General features: G+C 36.6%; 1 protein-coding gene across 1 annotated transcript in view; it reads right to left on the bottom strand.

Annotated features, from left to right (window-relative positions):
• Positions 1-22,163, bottom strand: part of TTLL10 (tubulin tyrosine ligase like 10) — a 320,455-nt gene that overhangs the window by 243,788 nt on the left and 54,504 nt on the right. Inside the window, exon 2 of the mRNA XM_053690962.1 lies at positions 10,702-11,282. Coding sequence (XP_053546937.1) covers positions 10,702-11,086 — 385 coding nt within the window. The 5' untranslated portion in view covers positions 11,087-11,282. The remainder of the gene's footprint in view (positions 1-10,701; positions 11,283-22,163) is intronic.

The raw sequence follows: 22,163 nt of genomic DNA, 5'->3' as shown, positions 1-22,163 counted from the left end.
TACAGGAATTGCAAAGTTCTGCTGGAGGTGAAATATTAACCAACTTGCACAAAAAACATTTCAACTGAAATGCAAAATCAGAGGATCAACTCTCTAAAGGATCCAAGTTCACAGTTATGGGGACAGTTCCATTATGCTCCATAATATAAAGTTAAATAAAGTTGATGGAAACAAGTTAATACACCACAGTATATATATTAGACTATATACAGAAGAGGTCATTCAGGGATCTCTAAATGAAAATCTGAGAATAAAAGGGAATAAAAATAAAATTAGACAGTGAGATATAGCTGAATAACTCCACAGTGAAATAACAGGCACAAAGATTGGCAAAACTTAATTTAGATAAATAAAAAATAATGGTCCAGATTACAAGTGGAGCGATAATTGCGCTAGAATAAGCTTTTTGCGCGTCAGGTTGCGCTTCTATTGTGAGTTGAAAGTACTCGCGTCATACCCCGACTAGCGCAAAAAGCAGAAGTTAGAATACATAAAATAAATATTTTTATATACTGTATATATATAATGTTTTTTTGGTTAAATATATATCTATACCTATATATAGAGGATTATATATAGGTATAGATAAATAAAGATATATAGGAATATGAATTTAGAAATACTAAGAACATATTTGGCTATGAGCAGAACATTTTTACTTCAATATCGTGGTAGGGTAGAGTAGCTGCCCTGAAAATTAGTTTCCAAATAATCTCACTCACTTATTTATTTAGATGTCTCCCATTTCGCCTCCCAAAACCCCTACTTCTCCAATTCGAAAGTCTTATGTCTAGTTACATTGTCCAAGAATAATGCATAGAACCTTACAATATTCTCATCTACATGGGATGGTTGCAATCCCTTCTATAAGCTAATAAGAGAATACACACGAACAGTGTACAGCTCCACAGTATCACAGGGGCAGGTGGTAAGAGGGACTGTCAACCTCAATAATATGTAGAAAAATTAGAAAATCCACAGCACCACTGTAAGTTTTCAATACTTTATTGGAACATCTTTATCCCATGCAGGTACAAAGTAGGTAGGCAGCAACGTTTCGGGATGTTATCCCTTAATCATTAAGGGATAACATCCCGAAACGTTGCTGCCTACCTACTTTGTACCTGCATGGGATAAAGATGTTCCAATAAAGCATTGAAAACTTACAGTGGTGCTGTGGATTTTCTAATTTTTCTATAAGCTAATAAGGGGAATGGAGAATTTAAACTATGAGGAGAGGTTAGCCATACTGGGTCTATTTTCTTTAGAAAAAAGGCGATTGAGAGGTGACATGATAACTTTATATAAATATATTCAAGGCCCATATACAGAGTTGGCAGAAGCTCTTTTTATTCCAAGAAAATTGTTTGTGACAAGTGGACACAAGTTAAGGCCGAAGGAAAGGAGATTTAATCTCCTGCAACGGAAAAGTTTTTTCACTGTAAGAGTAATAACATTCTGAAACTCATTACCAGAGGAGGTAGTGAATGCCAATACCTTAGATACATTTAAAAATGTTTTGGATACATTTCTGGCTAGAAACAGAATTCAGGGATATGATTACTTGTGTTAAATAGGCCACCTTTTTAATGGGATTAATTTAAGGTCAACCCAAGCTTTTTTGTAAGTATATAAGATTTGTATAGGTTGAACTCAATGGACTTCTGTCTTTTTTTTCAACCTCATCTACTATGTTACTATGTGTGGGGAGTTCTAAAATGTGCCTGTAGGTGGTGGGATATTGAGCAAGCATCCCTACCCTACCCTATGGATTTGGCAATGGATTACTAATATCATTAAAACAGTGCTGCACTGTGTTACTCTATATGAAACGCTATATGAAACTTATAAAATTTTAGCAAATTAGTATCTTACCCCTCTTAAGCTGTTTAGGATGAAAAATTCTGCGTCACCTATGTGTTGGAGGGGATGCAGAGTGGTTAGAGATTCCCTGCACATTTGGGGGTCCTGCCCTAAATTAAGGTCCCTATGGGATTCATGTTTTCACATCCTATTTAAATTTAAAATTAAGTTAAGTTACCTAAAGCCCCTGAAGCTGCCATTTATATGTTGGCACTCAATCCCTACATAAACATCAAGGATACTTTAGCTATTTCCAGGATTTTGAACCACTATACATCTCCATAATGCACAGTAACCGTGACTATGAACTACCTCCATTGTATGGAGCGGTATTATTTCCATATTATTGGTAACATGATTCTTTGAATTGATTAAGCAGATTGGATGACTGAACTTAATCCTCATTGTAACCCCTCAGTCACATAAGATGCATATTCCCCTATCCTTGTGTTTTTCTACTCTAGGCGAGCCAGGAGCGAGACACTTTGAGGCCTAGTTATCAAGCCGTCAACCTCAAATACGCTGGAATTCCGCAGCGTATTTGTGGCGAGGCTGATTCGCCTTAGTTATCAAAGGCTAGAGACCGGCAAAAGTAGAATTTTGTGACGTAAACTTCGATCCGCCGGACTCAGTCCGACACAGATCAATTCTTACGTCACTCCAGATGTTCCGCACACAAGTTCGGCAAAATCTGACTACTTTTGCTAGTTATCAAAAAACTAGCAGGTACGCTCTGCACTTTTCCGGCCCAGCGTACCTGGTTTTCAAACCGCCACCATGGAGGCGGTGGATCCCATAGGAATCAATGGGAGTCTGACCATAGCGAAAGTACAAGTTCGCTGCTGACAGACATCCCATTGATTCCTATGGGAACTGTCTACACCTAACACCCTAACATGTACCCCGAGTCTAAACACCACTAATCTGTCCCCCCTACACTGCCGCAACTAAATAAAGTTATTACCCCCTAAACCGCCGCTCCCGGAGCCCACCGCAAGCTACTCTATACATATTAACCCCTAAACCGCCGCTCCCGGAGCCCACCGCAACTATAATATATGTATTAACCCCTAAACCGCCGCTCCCGGAGCCCACCGCAACCTATATTAAATTTATTAACCCCTAATCTGCCCCCCCTACACCGTCGCCACCTATAATACATTTATTAACCCCTATCCTGCCCCCCACTACCCCGCCGCCACTGTAATAAAATTATTAACCCCTAAACCTAAGTCTAACACTAACCCTAACACCCCCCTAACTTAAATATTAATTAAATAAATCTAAATAATATTTCTATTATTAACTAAATTAATCCTATTTAAAACTAAATACTTACCTGTAAAATAAACCCTAAGATAGATACAATATAAATAATAATTATATTGCAGCTATCTTAGGATTTATTTTTATTTTACAGGCATCTTTCAATTTATTTTAACTAGGTACAATAGCTATTAAATAGTTATTAACTATTTAATAGCTTACCTAGCTGAAATAAAGAGAAATTTACCTGTAAAATAAAAACTAACCTAAGTTACAATTACACCTAACACTACACTTAAATAAATTATTCCTATTTAAAACTAAATACTTACCTGTAAAATAAACCCTAAGATAGCTACAATGTAATTAATAATTACATTGTAGCTATTTTAGGAATTATATTTATTTTACAGGTAACTTTGTATTTATTTTAGCTAGTTAGAATAGTTATTAAATAGTTATTAATTATTTAATAACTACCTAGCTAAAAGAAATACAAAATCACCTGTAAAATAAATCCTAACCTAAGTTAAAATTAAACCTAACACTACACTATCATTAAATAAATTAAATAAATTACCTACAAATAACTACAATTAAATACAATTACATAAACTAACTAAAGTACAAAAAATAAAAAAAGCTAAGTTACAAAAAATAAAAAAAATAGGTTACAAACATTTTAAAAATATTACAACAATTTTAAGCTACTTACACCTAATCTAAGCCCCCTAATAAAATAACAAACCCCCCAAAATAAAAAAATGCCCTACCCTATTCTAAATTAAAAAAGTTCAAAGCTCTTTTACCTTACCAGCCCTTAAAAGGGCCATTTGTGGGGCATGCCCCAAAGAATTCAGCTCTTTTGCCTGTAAAAGAAAAATACAACCCCCCCAACATTAAAACCCACCACCCACATACCCCTAATCTAACCCAAACCCCCCTTAAAATAACCTAACACTAATCCCCTGAAGATCATCCTACCTTTAGTCGTCTTCAGTCAGCCGAGCCTCCGATGGAACTGAAGAGGAGACCCGGACCGGCAGAAGTGATCCTCCAAGCGGCGCTGAAGAAATCTTCCATCCGATGAAGTGATCCTCCAAGCGGCGCTGAAAAAGTCTTCCATCCGGGCGATGTCATCTTCCAAGCCGGGTCTTGAATCTTCATCCCGCCGATGCGGAACATCCTTCTTTACCCACGGACTACCGACGAATGAAGGCTCCTTTAAGGGACGTCATCCAAGATAGCGTCCCTTCAATTCCGATTGGCTGATAGGATTCTATCAGCCAATCGTAATTAAGGTAGTAAAAATCTGATTGGCTGATTGAATCAGCCAATCAGATTCAAGTTCAATCCGATTGGCTGATCCAATCAGCCAATCAGATTGAGCTCGCATTCTATTGGCTGATCGAAACAGTAGCTTAAAATTGTTGTAATATTTTTAAAATGTTTGTAACCTATTTTTTTTATTTTTTGTACTTTAGTTAGTTTATGTAATTGTATTTAATTGTAGTTATTTGTAGGTAATTTATTTAATTTATTTAATGATAGTGTAGTGTTAGGTTTAATTGTAACTTAGGTTAGGATTTATTTTACAGGTAATTTTGTATTTCTTTTAGCTAGGAAGTTATTAAATAGTTAATAACTATTTAATAACTATTCTAACTAGCTAAAATAAATACAAAGTTACCTGTAAAATAAAAATAAATCCTAAGATAGCTACAATATAATTATTATTTATATTGTAGCTATATTAGGGTTTATTTTAAAGGTAAGTATTTAGTTTTAAATAGGATTAATTTAGTTCATAATATAAATATTATTTAGATTTATTTAATTAATATTTAAGTTAGGGGGGTGTTAGGGTTAGTGTTAGACTTAGGTTTAGGGGTTAATAAATTTATTACAGTGGCGGCGGTGTAGTGGGGGGCAGGATAGGGGTTAATAAATTTATTATAGGTGGCGACGGTGTAAGGGGGGCAGGATAGGGGTTAATAGGTATAATGTAGGTGGCAGCGGTGTCCGGGAGCGGCGGTTTAGGGGTTAATACATTTATCAGAGTTGCGGCAGGGTCTAGGAGCGGCGGTTTAGGGGTTAATACATTTATCAGAGTTGCGGCAGGGTCTAGGAGCGGCGGTTTAGGGGTTAATACATTTATCAGAGTTGCGGCAGGGTCTAGGAGCGGCGGTTTAGGGTTTAATAACTTTATTTAGTTGCGGGGGGGCTCCGGGGGCGCCGGTATAGGGGGTAGAACAGTGTAGTTAGTGTGAGTACTTAGTGACAGGCTAGCAATAAAGCTGGGAAAAAGCCGAAGAGCAGTGAGATCGGATGAGTGATAGCTCATCGTCCCGCGGCTTTTTGACAGCTTTATTTGATAACTTAGGTGAAATTTTTCAGGTCCGCGGCGGCGATGTGAGGCGAGCTTAGGCGGGCGTATTGGGCCAGCGAAGGCAGGAAAGTTGACACGATAACTACCCCCCCATATGTATTAACTTTTTTTCCTTTAACTTTTCTTTTAATTATTTACTTGATAGCTATGCAACATGCCTCTACAAAGATTATCTTTGTTTATTGTTTTACTGATTACTTACAACCTTTGGTAATTTCAACAACTTTGTATTGTAACTTAATTGACCAGTAAATACAGTCCGAGGTGAAAGGTCTTATGTTTGTATTGTAATGTAAATTAGATGTTTCAGATGTACTTTAGAGGGGATATCTGCGTATCTTTAACTCCAATCTAATCTAAGGTGTCTATCATGTATCTGTATTGTTATCATCTCTTAATACAAATCAAATATAAATACGTTGGGTAGCGCTCGTATTAAAAGTAAAAAAAAGGTTTTCACTTGTGAACTAACCCGATGCGCACAAAAAACGTGAAGTTAGAATATTGAGACCCTTTTAACATATTCCCCCAAAGAAATCAATGGAGCAAAAATTGGGAAAAAAACGTAACAACCTACATGCGTGCATATATGCGATTGCATATTTTCAAGTGTGCTAACCCGCACATGCACATTTTACATTCCAATGTTCTTCACATAGAAGAATATGTTCTATTTCTTCATAAATACACATTTCTACATACACTATATCTGATGGCTTTTTGGTACAATATATATATATATATATATATATATATATATATACTGTATATACTGTATATCTCAATACCTATATATATTGTTTTGTGTGGACTTTCAATTTATTTTAACTAGGTACAATAGCTAATAAATAGTTATTAACTATTTAATAGCTTACCTAGCTGAAATAAAGAGAAATTTACCTGTAAAATAAAAACTAACCTAAGTTACAATTACACCTAACACTACACTTTAATAAATTATTCCTATTTAAAACTAAATACTTACCTGTAAAATAAACCCTAAGATAGCTACAATGTAATTAATAATTACATTGTAGCTATTTTAGGAATTATATTTATTTTACAGGTAACTTTGTATTTATTTTAGCTAGTTAGAATAGTTATTAAATAGTTATTAATTATTTAATAACTACCTAGCTAAAAGAAATACAAAATCACCTGTAAAATAAATCCTAACCTAAGTTACAATTAAACCTAACACTACACTATCATTAAATAAATTAAATAAATTACCTACAAATAACTACAATTAAATACAATTACATAAACTAACTAAAGTACAAAAAATAAAAAAAGCTAAGTTACAAAAAATAAAAAAAATAGGTTACAAACATTTTAAAAATATTACAACAATTTTAAGCTACTTACACCTAATCTAAGCCCCCTAATAAAATAACAAACCCCCCAAAATAAAAAAATGCCCTACCCTATTCTAAATTAAAAAAGTTCAAAGCTCTTTTACCTTACCAGCCCTTAAAAGGGCCATTTGTGGGGCATGCCCCAAAGAATTCAGCTCTTTTGCCTGTAAAAGAAAAATACAACCCCCCAACATTAAAACCCACCACCCACATACCCCTAATCTAACCCAAACCCCCCTTAAAATAACCTAACACTAATCCCCTGAAGATCATCCTACCTTTAGTCGTCTTCAGTCAGCCGAGCCTCCGATGGAACTGAAGAGGAGACCCGGACCGGCAGAAGTGATCCTCCAAGCGGCGCTGAAGAAATCTTCCATCCGATGAAGTGATCCTCCAAGCGGCGCTGAAAAAGTCTTCCATCCGGGCGATGTCATCTTCCAAGCCGGGTCTTGAATCTTCATCCCGCCGACGCGGAACATCCTTCTTTACCCACGGACTACCGACGAATGAAGGCTCCTTTAAGGGACGTCATCCAAGATAGCGTCCCTTCAATTCCGATTGGCTGATAGGATTCTATCAGCCAATCGGAATTAAGGTAGTAAAAATCTGATTGGCTGATTGAATCAGCCAATCAGATTCAAGTTCAATCCGATTGGCTGATCCAATCAGCCAATCAGATTGAGCTCGCATTCTATTGGCTGATCGAAACAGTAGCTTAAAATTGTTGTAATATTTTTAAAATGTTTGTAACCTATTTTTTTTATTTTTTGTACTTTAGTTAGTTTATGTAATTGTATTTAATTGTAGTTATTTGTAGGTAATTTATTTAATTTATTTAATGATAGTGTAGTGTTAGGTTTAATTGTAACTTAGGTTAGGATTTATTTTACAGGTAATTTTGTATTTCTTTTAGCTAGGAAGTTATTAAATAGTTAATAACTATTTAATAACTATTCTAACTAGCTAAAATAAATACAAAGTTACCTGTAAAATAAAAATAAATCCTAAGATAGCTACAATATAATTATTATTTATATTGTAGCTATATTAGGGTTTATTTTAAAGGTAAGTATTTAGTTTTAAATAGGATTAATTTAGTTCATAATATAAATATTATTTAGATTTATTTAATTAATATTTAAGTTAGGGGGGTGTTAGGGTTAGTGTTAGACTTAGGTTTAGGGGTTAATAAATGTATTACAGTGGCGGCGGTGTAGTGGGGGGCAGGATAGGGGTTAATAAATTTATTATAGGTGGCGACGGTGTAGGGGGGGCAGGATAGGGGTTAATAGGTATAATGTAGGTGGCAGCGGTGTCCGGGACCGGCGGTTTAGGGGTTAATACATTTATCAGAGTTGCGGCAGGGTCTAGGAGCGGTGGTTTAGGGGTTAATACATTTATCAGAGTTGCGGCAGGGTCTAGGAGCGGCGGTTTAGGGGTTAATACATTTATCAGAGTTGCGGCAGGGTCTAGGAGCGGCGGTTTAGGGTTTAATAACTTTATTTAGTTGCGGGGGGGCTCCGGGGGCGCCGGTATAGGGGGTAGAACAGTGTAGTTAGTGTGAGTACTTAGTGACAGGCTAGCAATAAAGCTGGGAAAAAGCCGAAGAGCAGTGAGATTGGATGAGTGATAGCTCATCGTCCCGCGGCTTTTTGACAGCTTTATTTGATAACTTAGGTGAAATTTTTCAGGTCCGCGGCGGCGATGTGAGGCGAGCTTAGGCGGGCGTATTGGGCCAGCGAAGGCAGGAAAGTTGACACGTTGATAACTACCCCCCCATATGTATTAACTTTTTTTCCTTTAACTTTTCTTTTAATTATTTACTTGATAGCTATGCAACATGCCTCTACAAAGATTATCTTTGTTTATTGTTTTACTGATTACTTACAACCTTTGGTAATTTCAACAACTTTGTATTGTAACTTAATTGACCAGTAAATACAGTCCGAGGTGAAAGGTCTTATGTTTGTATTGTAATGTAAATTAGATGTTTCAGATGTACTTTAGAGAGGATATCTGCATATCTTTAACTCCAATCTAATCTAAGGTGTCTATCATGTATCTGTATTGTTATCATCTCTTAATACAAATCAAATATAAATACGTTGGGTAGCGCTCGTATTAAAAGTAAAAAAAAGGTTTTCACTTGTGAACTAACCCGATGCGCACAAAAAACGTGAAGTTAGAATATTGAGACCCTTTTAACATATTCCCCCAAAGAAATCAATGGAGCAAAAATTGGGAAAAAAACGTAACAACCTACATGCGTGCATATATGCGATTGCATATTTTCAAGTGTGCTAACCCGCACATACACATTTTACATTCCAATGTTCTTCACATAGAAGAATATGTTCTATTTCTTCATAAATACACATTTCTACATACACTATATCTGATGGCTTTTTGGTACAATATATATATATATATATATACTGTATATACTGTATATCTCAATACCTATATATATTGTTTTGTGTGGACTTTTGTCATATCATGCATTTAAAAAAGGGACCGGAATGATCATGAAACGTCATGCTACTTGATTTTTAATTGATGATATTAAAAGTTACATTTATGCTAAAGCCCAGTGAGTGTCTTATTCTACTTGTACTGTTCGGATATCCTTTGAAGTTGCACCCTGGCGGTTGGATTATGGAGTGCCTATCTTCTTGAAATATTTGTGTATTTATATATATATATATATATATATATATATATAGATATATATACAGAAATATATAGGAATATCTATTTAAAAATACTTAGAACATATACCACTTTGTGCAGAACATTGGAATGTGAAATATTTACAGTAAATACAAAGTATAACACTTTATTAAATATTAATGTTGCATAAATATGATTTTACATGTTTTCATCTACTTGACTGCAAAGGGCTCCAATGCACATGCACATACACACACACACACACACACATATATATATATATATATATATATACATACATATGTATTTATGTTTATATATGTCTGTAAATACATATATACACATATAAGTACATAAATACAGCTGTACACACATATAGACACACACACACATATATATATATATATATATATATATATATATATATATACATACATACATACATACACACATACATACACATATTTAGACAAGCATATGTATCTATCTCTATCTTAAAGCCTAAATATTTTTCTAACACCTGAGACTTTACATTTTTGAGCCCTTATAACTTTTTGTGCAATTTGTTTTTTTTAACAATTTTTATTAGATAATGTTATTAATGCGTGTAACTGTACTTTGTAATGTATTTTTGATGTGTTTTGTGACACTTTTTTGTTTTGCGAAACAGTTATCCAGAGCTCTGCAGTTGCACTATCCTGATGCGCGTTAACTTCAATTGCGGTCAATCACGTTTACTTTGAACATGTAATAGGAGTGCTACATCCGATGCAGGCAAACTGCCGCAATAAACCCGATATCGCTCGCATGTAACTGTTAACACGACACTCATAATCTGGCCCCGTATGGGGAATTTAATTTTGAGAATATCCTTTTATTTGGCTTGAGTGGCATGTCTGGAGCATTTCAAGCCTTAAACATATGAGCCCAACGTCTGCTGTGCTATACGCCCTTGTTTGTTGCTTTGGAATAAAAACAGAGCCCACCTTTTTAAATGCTATCTGAGAGTTCTAATTATTTTAATAAAATATCTTAGCATTAGCTATTATATAATACTGCCCAAGACATTATTACAAACAAATATCATGTCACATTTGTGGTGATACTACAATTATGCTTGTTATTAATGCATTTCTTTTTTAAAACAAATATTACCTTTGGGTGTTTTGGCTACAAGTTGTGAGTCTTTGTCTTGGCTAGTGAGTTGAGTCATTGCTTTCTTTTTCGATAATACAGGAACCTTAGTGTCGGAGTCTCTGCCAGACTTACAGTTCTCGGCTGTATTTTTTGGCACAGTCTTTAAAAAATTTTTTGGGCTGACAGATTCATCAGGACTTTTTCTGAGGACTATCTGGCTTTTAGAACTAGCTCCACTCGCAGATTCATGAAGACTTTTCTTTAGAGACTTCTCTCTTTTTGAGCCAGTTCCACTCATCAATTCATGATGACTTTTCTTTAGAGCTCTTTCTTTTTTGGAGCCAGTTACACTCATATCTTCCTTATTAAACTTACTAGACTGGGACATTGTCTTTTGTTTCATTGCTTTGGCTTTTCTTTGTGTTTGTTTTAGGATATTGTTGAAAATACCATTAAATCTCAAGATATTTGGTCACATTCCTTCAGTAGAAAAATCATGGTGGGATTTCTCCTGGTCTTTTTCACATGTGCTATTATGGGTACATCATACATCCCAAAGGTTTCTCCTGGTTTTGATAAAAGGTGAAGCTCTGATTAATCTGTCAAGAGAACATAATTATATGATCATTATCGTATTGATGGTGGGATGATTCACATGAATGGGCAGTTAACTTAGAGGGGTATACATTATTTAGGAGGGACAGGAATAATAAAAGGGGTGGAGGAATCTGCATGTATATTAAACCTAACCTTAAACCTACAATAAGGGAAGATATTTATGATACAAGTGACAATGTAGAGACCCTGTGGGTTGAAATAAAGAGTGGGGGGAAAAATCCTAAAAAAATATTACTAGGAACATGCTACAAGCCTCCCAACATTAGTGACCCGGAGGAAACTCAACTACTTATCCAAATAGGTAAGGCTGCTAATAACAGTGCTGTAATTATGGGAGATTTTAACTACCCTGATATAAACTGGGCCAATGAAACTAGTAATTCAGCTAAGGGGGATAGATTTTTAAATGTTCTCAGGGATAACTTCTTGTCACAATTAATAGAGGAGCCAACTAGGAGTAAAGCTATATTGGATTTAGTGCTATCAAACAATACAGATATAATGTCAAACATAGAAGTTACAGAACATTTGGGTAACAGTGATCATAATATGGTCACATTTGAAATCTCTTTTCATATGCAGTGTTTTAAAGGCTTAACTAAGGCCTAGATTTAGAGTTTGGCGTTAGCCGTGAAAACCAGCGTTAGAGGCTCCTAACGCTGGTTTTAGGCTACCTCCGGTATTTAAAGTCACTCAAAAAAGGGTCTAACGCTCACTTTCCAGCCGCGACTTTTCCATACCGCAGATCCCCTTACGTCAATTGCATATCCTATCTTTTCAATGGGATTTTTCTAACTCCGGTATTTAGAGTCGTGGCTGAAGTGAGCGTTAGAAATCTAACGACAAAACTCCAGCCGCAGAAAAAAGTCAGTAGTTAAGAGCTTTCTGGGCTAACGCCGGTTTATAAAGCTCTTAACTACTGTACTCTAAAGTACACTAACACCCATAAACTACCTATGTACCCCTAAACTGAGGCCCCCCAACATCACCGCCACTCGATTTAATTTTTTTAACCCCTAATCTGCCAACCGCCACCTACGTTATCCTTATGTACCCCTAATCTGCTGCCCCTAACACCGCCAACCCCTATATTATATTTATTAACCCCTAACCTGCCCCCCACAACGTCGCCGCCAGCTACCTACACTTATTAACCCCTAATCTGCCGTCCGCACGCCGCCGCCAGCTACATTATCCCTATGTACCCCTAATCTGCTGCCCTAACATCGCCGACCCCTATATTATATTTATTAACCCCTAACCTGCCCCCCACAACGTCGCCGCCAGCTACCTACACTTATTAACCCCTAATCTGCCGTCCGCACGCCGCCGCCAGCTACATTATCCCTATGTACCCCTAATCTGCTGCCCTAACATCACCGACCCCTATATTATATTTATTAACCCCTAACCTGCCATCCCTAACATCGCCGACACCTAACTTCAATTATTAACCCCTAATCTGCCGCCCGAATCTCGCCGCTATTCTAATAAATGTATTAACCCCTTAAGCTAAGTCTAACCCTAACACTAACACCCCCCTAAGTTAAATATAATTTAAATCTAACGAAATTAATTAACTCTTATTAAATAAATTATTCCTATTTAAAGCTAAATACTTACCTGTAAAATAAATCCTAATATAGCTACAACATAAATTATAATTATATTATAGCTATTTTAGGATTTATATTTATTTTACAGGTAACTTTGTATTTATTTTAAGCAGGTACAATAGCTATTAAATAGTTAAGAACTATTTAATAGCTAAAATAGTTAAAATAATTACAAATTTACCTGTAAAATAAATCCTAACCTAAGTTACAATTAAACCTAACACTACACTATCAATAAATTAATTAAATAAAATACCTACAATTACCTACAATTAAACCTAACACTACACTATCAATAAATAAATTAAATACAATACCTACAAATAACTACAATGAAATAAACTAACTAAAGAAGAACATAAGAAAAATATTACAACAATTTTAAACTAATTACACCTACTCTAAGCCCCCTAATAAAATAACAAAGCCCCCCAAAATAAGAAAATGCCCTACCCTATTCTAAATTACTAAAGTTCAAAGCTCTTTTACCTTACCAGCCCTGAACAGGGCCCTTTGCGGGGCATGCCCCAAGAAGTTCAGCTCTTTTGCCTGTAAAAAAAAACATACAATACCCCCCCCAACATTACAACCCACCACCCACATACCCCTAATCTAACCCAAACCCCCCCTTAAATAAACCTAACACTAAGCCCCTGAAGATCTTCCTACCTTATCTTCACCATACCAGGTTCACCGATCGATGCAGAAGAGCTCCTCCGATGTCCTGATCCAAGCCCAAGCAGGGGGCTGAAGATGTCCATGATCCGGCTGAAGTCATCATCCAAGCGGGAGCTGAAGAGGTCCATGATCCGGATGAAGTCATCATCCAAGCGGGAGCTGAAGAGGTCCATGATCCGGCTGAAGTCTTCTATCAACGGCATCTTCAATCTTCTTTCTTCCGGATCCATCTTGCAGACCTCCGACGCGGAACATCCATCCTGGCCGACGACTGAACGATGAATGACGGTTCCTTTAAATGACGTCATCCAAGATGGCGTCCCTCGAATTCCGATTGGCTGATAGGATTCTATCAGCCAATCGGAATTAAGGTAGGAATATTCTGATTGGCTGATGGAATCAGCCAATCAGAATCAAGATCAATCCGATTGGCTGATCCAATCAGCCAATCAGATTGAGCTCGCATTCTATTGGCTGATCGGAACAGCCAATAGAATGCAAGCTCAATCTGATTGGCTGATTGGATCAGCCAATCGGATTGAACTTGATTCTGATTGGCTGATTCCATCAGCCAATCAGAATATTCCTACCTTAATTCCGATTCGCTGATAGAATCCTATCAGCCAATCAGAATTCGAGGGACGCCATCTTGGATGACGTCATTTAAAGGAACCGTCATTCGTCGTTCAGTCGTCGGCCAGGATGGATGTTCCGTGTCGGAGGTCTTCAGGATCCTTCCGCTCCGCTCCGCTCCGGATGGATGACGATAGAAGATCCCGCTTGGATGAAGACTTCAATCGGATGGAAGACCTCTTCTGCCCCGCTTGGATGAAGACTTCAGCCGGATCATGGACCTCTTCAGCCCCCCTCTTGGGCTTGGATCAGGACATCGGAGGAGCTCTTCTGGATCGATCGGTGAACCTGGTATGGTGAAGATAAGGTAGGAAGATATTCAGGGGCTTAGTGTTAGGTTAATTTAAGGGGGGTTTGGGTTAGATTAGGGGTATGTGGGTGGTGGGTTGTAATGTTGGGGGGGGGTATTGTATGTTTTTTGTTTACAGGCAAAAGAGCTGAACTTCTTGGGGCATGCCCCGCAAAGGGCCCTTTTCAGGGCTGGTAAGGTAAAAGAGCTTTGAACTTTAGTAATTTAGAATAGGGTAGGGCATTTTTTTTATTTTGGGGGGCTTTGTTATTTTATTAGGGGTCTTAGAGTAGGTGTAATTAGTTTAAAATTGTTGTAATATTTTTCTTATGTTTGTAAATATTTTTTTATTTTTTGTAACTTAGTTCTTTTTTATTTTTTGTACTTTAGATAGTTTATTTCATTGTAGTTATTTGTAGGTATTGTATTTAATTTATTTATTGATAGTGTAGTGTTAGGTGTAATTGTAGATAATTATAGGTATTTTATTTAATTAATTTATTGATAGTGTAGTGTTAGGTTTAATTGTAACTTAGGTTAGGATTTATTTTACAGGTAATTTTGTAATTATTTTAACTATTTTAGCTATTAAATAGTTCTTAACTATTTAATAGCTATTGCACCTGGTTAAAATAAATACAAAGTTACCTGTAAAATAAATATAAATCCTAAAACAGCTATAATATAATTATAATTTATATTGTAGCTATATTAGGGTTTATTTTACAGGTAAGTATTTAGCTTTAAATAGGAATAATTTATTTAATAAGAGTTAATTAATTTCGTTAGATTAAAATTATATTTAACTTAGGGGGGTGTTAGTGTTAGGGTTAGACTTAGCTTTAGGGGTTAATACATTTATTAGAATAGCGGTGAGCTCCAGTCGGCAGATTAGGGGTTAATAATTGAAGTTAGGTGTCGGCGATGTTAGGGAGGCAGATTAGGGGTTAATACTATTTATTATAGGGTTAGTGAGGCGGATTAGGGGTTAATAACTTTATTATGATAGCGGTGCGGTCCGGTCGGCAGATTAGGGGTTAATAAGTGTAGGCAGGTGGAGGCGACGTTGTGGGGGGCATATTAGGGGTTAATAAATATAATATAGGGGTCGGCGGTGTTAGGGGCAGCAGATTAGGGGTACATAGGGATAATGTAAGTAGCGGCGGTTTACGGAGCGGCAGATTAGGGGTTAAAAATAATATGCAGGGGTCAGCGATAGCGGGGGCGGCAGATTAGAGGTTAATAAGTGTAAGGTTAGGGGTGTTTAGACTCGGGGTACATGTTAGAGTGTTAGGTGCAGACGTAGGAAGTGTTTCCACGTAGCAAACAATGGGGCTGCGTTAGGAGCTGAACGCGGCTTTTTTGCAGGTTTTTTTTTCAGCTCAAACAGCCCAATTGTTTTCTATGGGGGAATCGTGCACAAGCACGTTTTTGAGGCTGGCCGCTTGCGTAAGCAACTCTGGTATCGAGAGTTGAAGCTGCGTTAAATATGCTATACGCTCCTTTTTTGGAGCCTAACGCAGCCTTTATGTGGACTCTCAATACCAGAGTTATTTTTATGGTGCGGCCAGAAAAAAGCCGGTGTTAGCTTTTCGGGTTGTTACCGACAAAACTCTAAATCTAGCCGTATGACTTTTAATTTCAAGAAAGCAAAATTCAACGATTTAAGGAAATCATTAAATAATATAAATTGGGACAATGTATTTTATAATAAAAATACAGAGGATAAATGGATAATATTTAAAAATTTGTTAAATAAATATACATATCAACACATACCATATGGTTATAAAAATAAAAATAAAAAAACAAAGCCGTTATGGCTAAATAAAAATGTGTTAAGAGAAATTAGGAAAAAACGTAGGGCATTTAAATTATTAAAAGAAAATAGTACAGACTCAGCATACAATATTTATAAGGAATGTAACAAAGCATGCAAAAAAGCAATCAAATTAGCCAAAATTGAAAATGAAAAATTAATTGCCAAAGATTCTAAGTCTAACCCTAAAAGGTTCTTTAAGTACATAAATAGCAAAAAATCTAAGAAGGATAATATAGGTACATTAAAATGCGTGGAGGGTAGCATGATAAATAATGACAGGGAGAAGGCTGAGGTACTAAACCAGTTTTTTTCTTCAGTATACACAAGATAGGAACCATTGAATGATACTTTGGAACAGAATAGAACATGCCAGTCCATACCACTAACTGGGTTTTGTTTATAGGATATCAGGAAAAAACTGGAAAATATTAAGGTAAATAAAACTCCAGGCCCAGATGGAATACACCCAAGGGTGTTAAGGGAACTTAGCACTGTTATAGACAAACCTTTACTCTTTATTTTTCAAGACTCATTATCCTCAGGCATGGTACTCCAGGATTGGCGTAAAGCTGATGTGGTGCCACTCTTCAAAAAGGGAAACAGGGATGATCCAGGAAGCTATAGACCAGTTAGTCTGACATCAATAGTGGGGAAGATATTTGAAGGGATTATAAGGGATTATATTGATGAGCATATTCGTGTAAACAAGATTATGAGTTCTAATCAGCATGGCTTTAGGAGAAATAGATCATGTCAAACTTATCTAATTAGATTCTAAGAGGAAGTAAGTAAAAATATAGATAAAGGGGAATCAGTTGATGTGATATACTTAGATTTTGCAAAGGCATTTGATACAGTGCCACATGAGAGATTAATGCACAAAATTAAGGGTCTGGGAATAGCTGAAAATGTTAGCTCATGGATAAATAACTGGATAAAAGATAGGGAGCAACGAGTAGTAGTAAATGGATCATACTCAGATTGGACAAAGGTAATCAGTGGCGTCCCCCAGGAATCAGTACTGGGCCCTGTTCTTTTTAATATTTTTATAAATGACTTGGAGCAAGGATTAAATAGCAACATCTCTATTTTTGCAGATGATACTAAGTTAAGTAAGGTCATTAGATCAGAGCAGGACAAACTCTCTTTACAAAGGGATTTTCTAAAATTAGAACTATGGGCAAGTGAATGGAAAATGAGATTTAATACGGAAAAATGCAAAGTTCTACATTTTGGAAGTAAAAATAAGCAGGCTACATATTTTTTAAATGGGACAAGACTTAGCCAAACACAGGAGGAAAGGAATTTGGGAGTAGTAATAGATAACAAGCTAAAGATGAGTGCACAATGCAGGGCAGCGGCTTCAAAGGCTAATATGATACTAGCATGTATTAAAAGAGGAATTGATTCAAGGGAGGAAAGCATAATTCTTTCATTATATAAAGCCCTGGTAAGACCTCACCTTGAGTTTGGAGTGCAGTTCTGGGGACCGATTGCTAAAAAAGATATTGCAGAACTAGAAAAAGTTCAGAGAAGGGCCACAAGCTAATAAGGGGATTGGAGAAATTAACCTATGAGGAGAGGCTAGCCAAACTGGGTCTGTTCTCTTTAGAAAAAAGGCGCTTGAGCGGTGACATGATTACTTTATATAAATATATTCAAGGCCCATATACAGAGATGGCAGAAGCTCTGTTTATTCCAAGAAAATTGTTTCTGACAAGAGGTCATAATTTAAGGTTGGAGGAAAGGAGATTTAATCTCCTGCAACGGAAACGTTTTTTCACTGTAAGAGCAATAAAATTGTGGAACTCATTACCAAAGGAGGTAGTGAATGCCAATACCATTGATACATTTAAAAATAGTCTGGATACATTTCTGTATATAAACAAAATTCATGGATATGATTGCTATTATTAAATGGGTCACATTTTAATGGGGTTATTTAAGCTTAACTGGAGCTTTTTGTAAGTATTTTAGATTTGTATAGGTTGAACTCGATGGACTCCAGTCTTTTTTCAACCTTATCTACTATGTTACTATGTTACTATGAAGTAAATATTTGAGTTTTTAAAATAATTTAATAAAATGATTGGTTATATTCTATTTTATGTTTTTAATTCTGTTTCTGTTTTAGGCATTAATTCAGTTCAAACACTTCCCAGGTCTTGTGAAGTAAATGAGAAGACTTTTTAAATGTTTGGAAATGTTCATCAGTATTCACTTTCTCATTTCTGTTTTTTGTTTTTTTTTTTCTATTCAAGGTATATGTCCCAGCATGAATTGTTCTAATAATAAGAACTTCCTTTTATATGGGAAGAAAGCATTTGTTGGTGCTATATTACTTGGTTCTGTGAATGAAGTAAATTGAAAGCTTATAGGGCAAGTTCCTTCAGTTCCAGTTCCCAGGATCCACTAACAGGCCAGAGACGTAGAGCACTTGTATTATAACCAGCTGTTCAGTAATTGTGGTTATGTAATCTATTTTCATTCAAGTTACGCCTACAAAAATTACCTGTTAGTGGGTCCTAAGGACTGGAGATAAAAAAAATGTTGTAGGAATTAATAATAAACATGTTCCAAAATGTGTTGCTTCTTTTTTTTTCCTAATTTCCTTGATACTCTTCCCTTCCTTCCCTTCTTCCTTGTTTTTATCTTTTACAATTTTGCATCATCCTTTCTCCATTCTAACTAGTTACTCTTTCTTCATTCATTTGTTTGCTTCATTCCTTTCGTATCATTCTTGTCTTTCCTTCCCTTCTTTTCCTTTGTCTCAATTTAGTCCCACCATTAATTTGACTGTCCCTTCCCATAACTGTCAAGCTCTTCTCTCTGGCTTCCTTGACTCTGCTACACCCCCTTCTACAATGTTACTAAAACAACCTAGTGTTGCTATAATGATCTACAAAAAATAATCACATGACAATCTAGCGCCAGTATCATACTGGAATTTTACTGTAAAATAGTGGCAGTTACAAAAGCATAAAAAATCAACAAGATGTTGCTATTCAAAAAGCTAGTGGTTAGGGATAAGGATAATTTGGGATTAAGGGCAACAGGAACAAGAGCTCACTCTTTTGATTATGTTATCCACTAGGAGCAGACAGGTATTAAAGGCTAAACTAGTAAATGCATTGCAATAGAATAAACAGTGAAGCATTGTAGCTAAATAAGACTTGGCCATTTTAACTGAAAGGTTAAGGATTGGTAGGTGGGTCAAAAGGGACAGTTTCCTTAAAGGACCAGTCAACAAAGTAGATTTGCATAATCAACAAATGCAAGATAACAAGACAATGCAATAGCATTTAGTCTGAACATAAAATGAGTAGTAGTTTTTTTTTTCCTGACAATTTTAAAAGTTATGTCTATTTCTACTACCCTGTACCATGTGACAGCCATCAGACAATCACAAATGCATACGTGTACCATGTGACAGCCATCAGCCATTCACAAATGCATACACGCTTATTCTTGCACATGCTCAGTAGGAGCTGGTGACTCAAAAAGTTGAAATATAAAAAGACTGTGCACGTTTTGTTAATGGAAGTAAATTGGAAAGTTGTTTAAAACTGCATGCTCTATCTGAATATAGAAAGTTTAATTTTGACTTGAGTGTCCCTTTAATAGGAGTAGGCAGGTTATAGGGCTAGGAAAATAGGAAATATCCCTCTTTTTCCTTTACCTTTCCTGGAATTCACAAGGAATCATGAGGTGGTCCAAAAGTACAGTGCAGGCTCCCAGATGCTACAGAGATAAAGAGCTCTCTGAGCCAAGTATATGGGATTCAGAGAATAAGGTTCAACCGCTCCCTGTGCATCCTTAAACCGTTTACATTAATTTTCCTGCTGGTAGGGCTTCCAAACATCTGCCCCAGTTGAAGGGGGGGCAGTAGTTGCAATTCCCTTCCTGTGTCTCCTTTAGGTGTGGTGTCCATGACAGCTGTGGCTTGTGGTGGCCAATCTGATAGTGGCAGGCTGGACCTGGTTTCTGGGATCATCTGGGGTAGGGGCAGTAATACCAATACAAGGGGTTGGGAAGCTGAATTGGAGCCTTGCTCATCCCTACCTTCCATTAGATGCTGACGGTCAGAGCTTTGGCTAAAGCCTTTCTCCCAGGGCTCGATGCATCAGGCTCAGGGACCCAAGATGGCACTGTCCATGGAACTACCTCCAGAATTGAAGACGCAGGTTACGGACACCTCCTTATGGCTGAGAGATGGCACAAAAGTGGAAGAAGAAAGAGCAGGGTGGTTTAACAGGAGGTTTTTATATGCCAAAGTTGTCAAGTGTGCAAAAACTACAGCGTCAGATAGGAGGTGAAGGCAGGCTGCTTAGTATGAAGATCAAAGTTGCAGTAGTTAAGGCTTGTAGAGTACAGGCCAAAGCTAGGGTGGTCCTTTAAAGCAACAGAAAACCCCAAAATTTTCTTCAATGATTTGGATAGAATCTACAATTTTAAACAACTTTCCAGTTTACTTCTATTATCAAATTTGCTTCATTCACTTGTTATCCTTTGATGAAGGAACAGCATTGCACTAATGGCAGCCAGCTGACCACATCTAGTTAGGCAATCACAAGATACAAATGTGTGCAGACACCAAACAGAAGCTAGCTAGAATATGTGCATATTCGTTTTCAACAACAAAGCAAATTTGAAAATAGAAGTGATTAAGTGTATTAAAATGAAATGTTCTATTTGAATCATGCAAGTTTAATTTTGACTTTCCTATCCCTTTAAGTAGTCCCAGCAGAGTGTAGATTGATAGCTCACTTTGGGGTACCGTTGACTTTGCACAAATCTAAAAACCCTTCTACAACACTGCCTATCTCAGGGATCAAGAATGATACTGAGGAATTACTTTATTTTCTACCTATGGATAAAGTTTCCAAGCTACAGGAGGCAGTAGGAGGGGCAGTGTCTTCCCATAAATGACTATGAGGCAGGTGAGTTTGTTGCTGGGGTTCCACAACTTTGCAGTAAGAATCATACATATGCGGAAGGATTTTGGCCATCTCCTGTAGTCGACCTGTGCCGAATTAGGCATCCTAAACAGTGCGTTGCTGTGACCAAGGATTGCACTGCCTGTTCTTAAAGGGATAGTCCAGCTTAAAATTTTTATTTATTATTTCTATAGAACTCAGAAATTAATTTTACATGAGATATTTATCATACAAATTAGTGAAACATAAAATAATGTTTAGCTTACACTAAATTCTATTTTCAAGTCCTCAAATGATTTTTTTAAAACGCCCCTCAGGAAAAACATTGTTTTTAGTCTTTTTCATGCCGCTGTTTATGTTCAATCATTTGAAATATGCAAATTAGACTGTATTAGCCCATGTGTGCGCATGTTCATGAGTATTAGCTAATTTTCTACTTCATTTCAGTCGCGCTATATTCTATTCTTTGTATATCTGCAAAGGTATTTTTTGTTTGTTTTTTTTATAATCAATCTATTCTTTCAGATATATTAGTTTACATGCCTGATATGATAGGATCTGATGTTAGCAGGGCCGGACTGGGAAATCAGACCCGGCACTGGAAATTTGTATAGATCGGCCCAGCCACGCCCCCTCCGACCAAGCCACGCCCCCTCCGGCCCAGTCACGCCCCCTCCAGCCCAGCCAACTATGCTCAACTGACTACAACTGTTTGTTTCTTTGGAGAGGGAAAAAGGCCCAAATAGCAATTGGAAAGCTTTATTTACCGTATTCTGAAGATGGTTTAGAGTTCCCTAATTTCACGCTTTATAGCGGGGGGCCACTGCTTATATTGGTGAATGATTTGTAGCTGTGTACTTGGGATTTTTATGGATCCTTCTTGTTAC

This window comes from Bombina bombina, chromosome 8, assembly GCF_027579735.1.
Source record: "Bombina bombina isolate aBomBom1 chromosome 8, aBomBom1.pri, whole genome shotgun sequence".
NCBI classification, from domain to species: domain Eukaryota; kingdom Metazoa; phylum Chordata; class Amphibia; order Anura; family Bombinatoridae; genus Bombina; species Bombina bombina.
The sequence above is the reverse complement of the archived record's forward strand: the minus strand, read 5'-3'. Positions and strand labels throughout refer to the sequence as shown.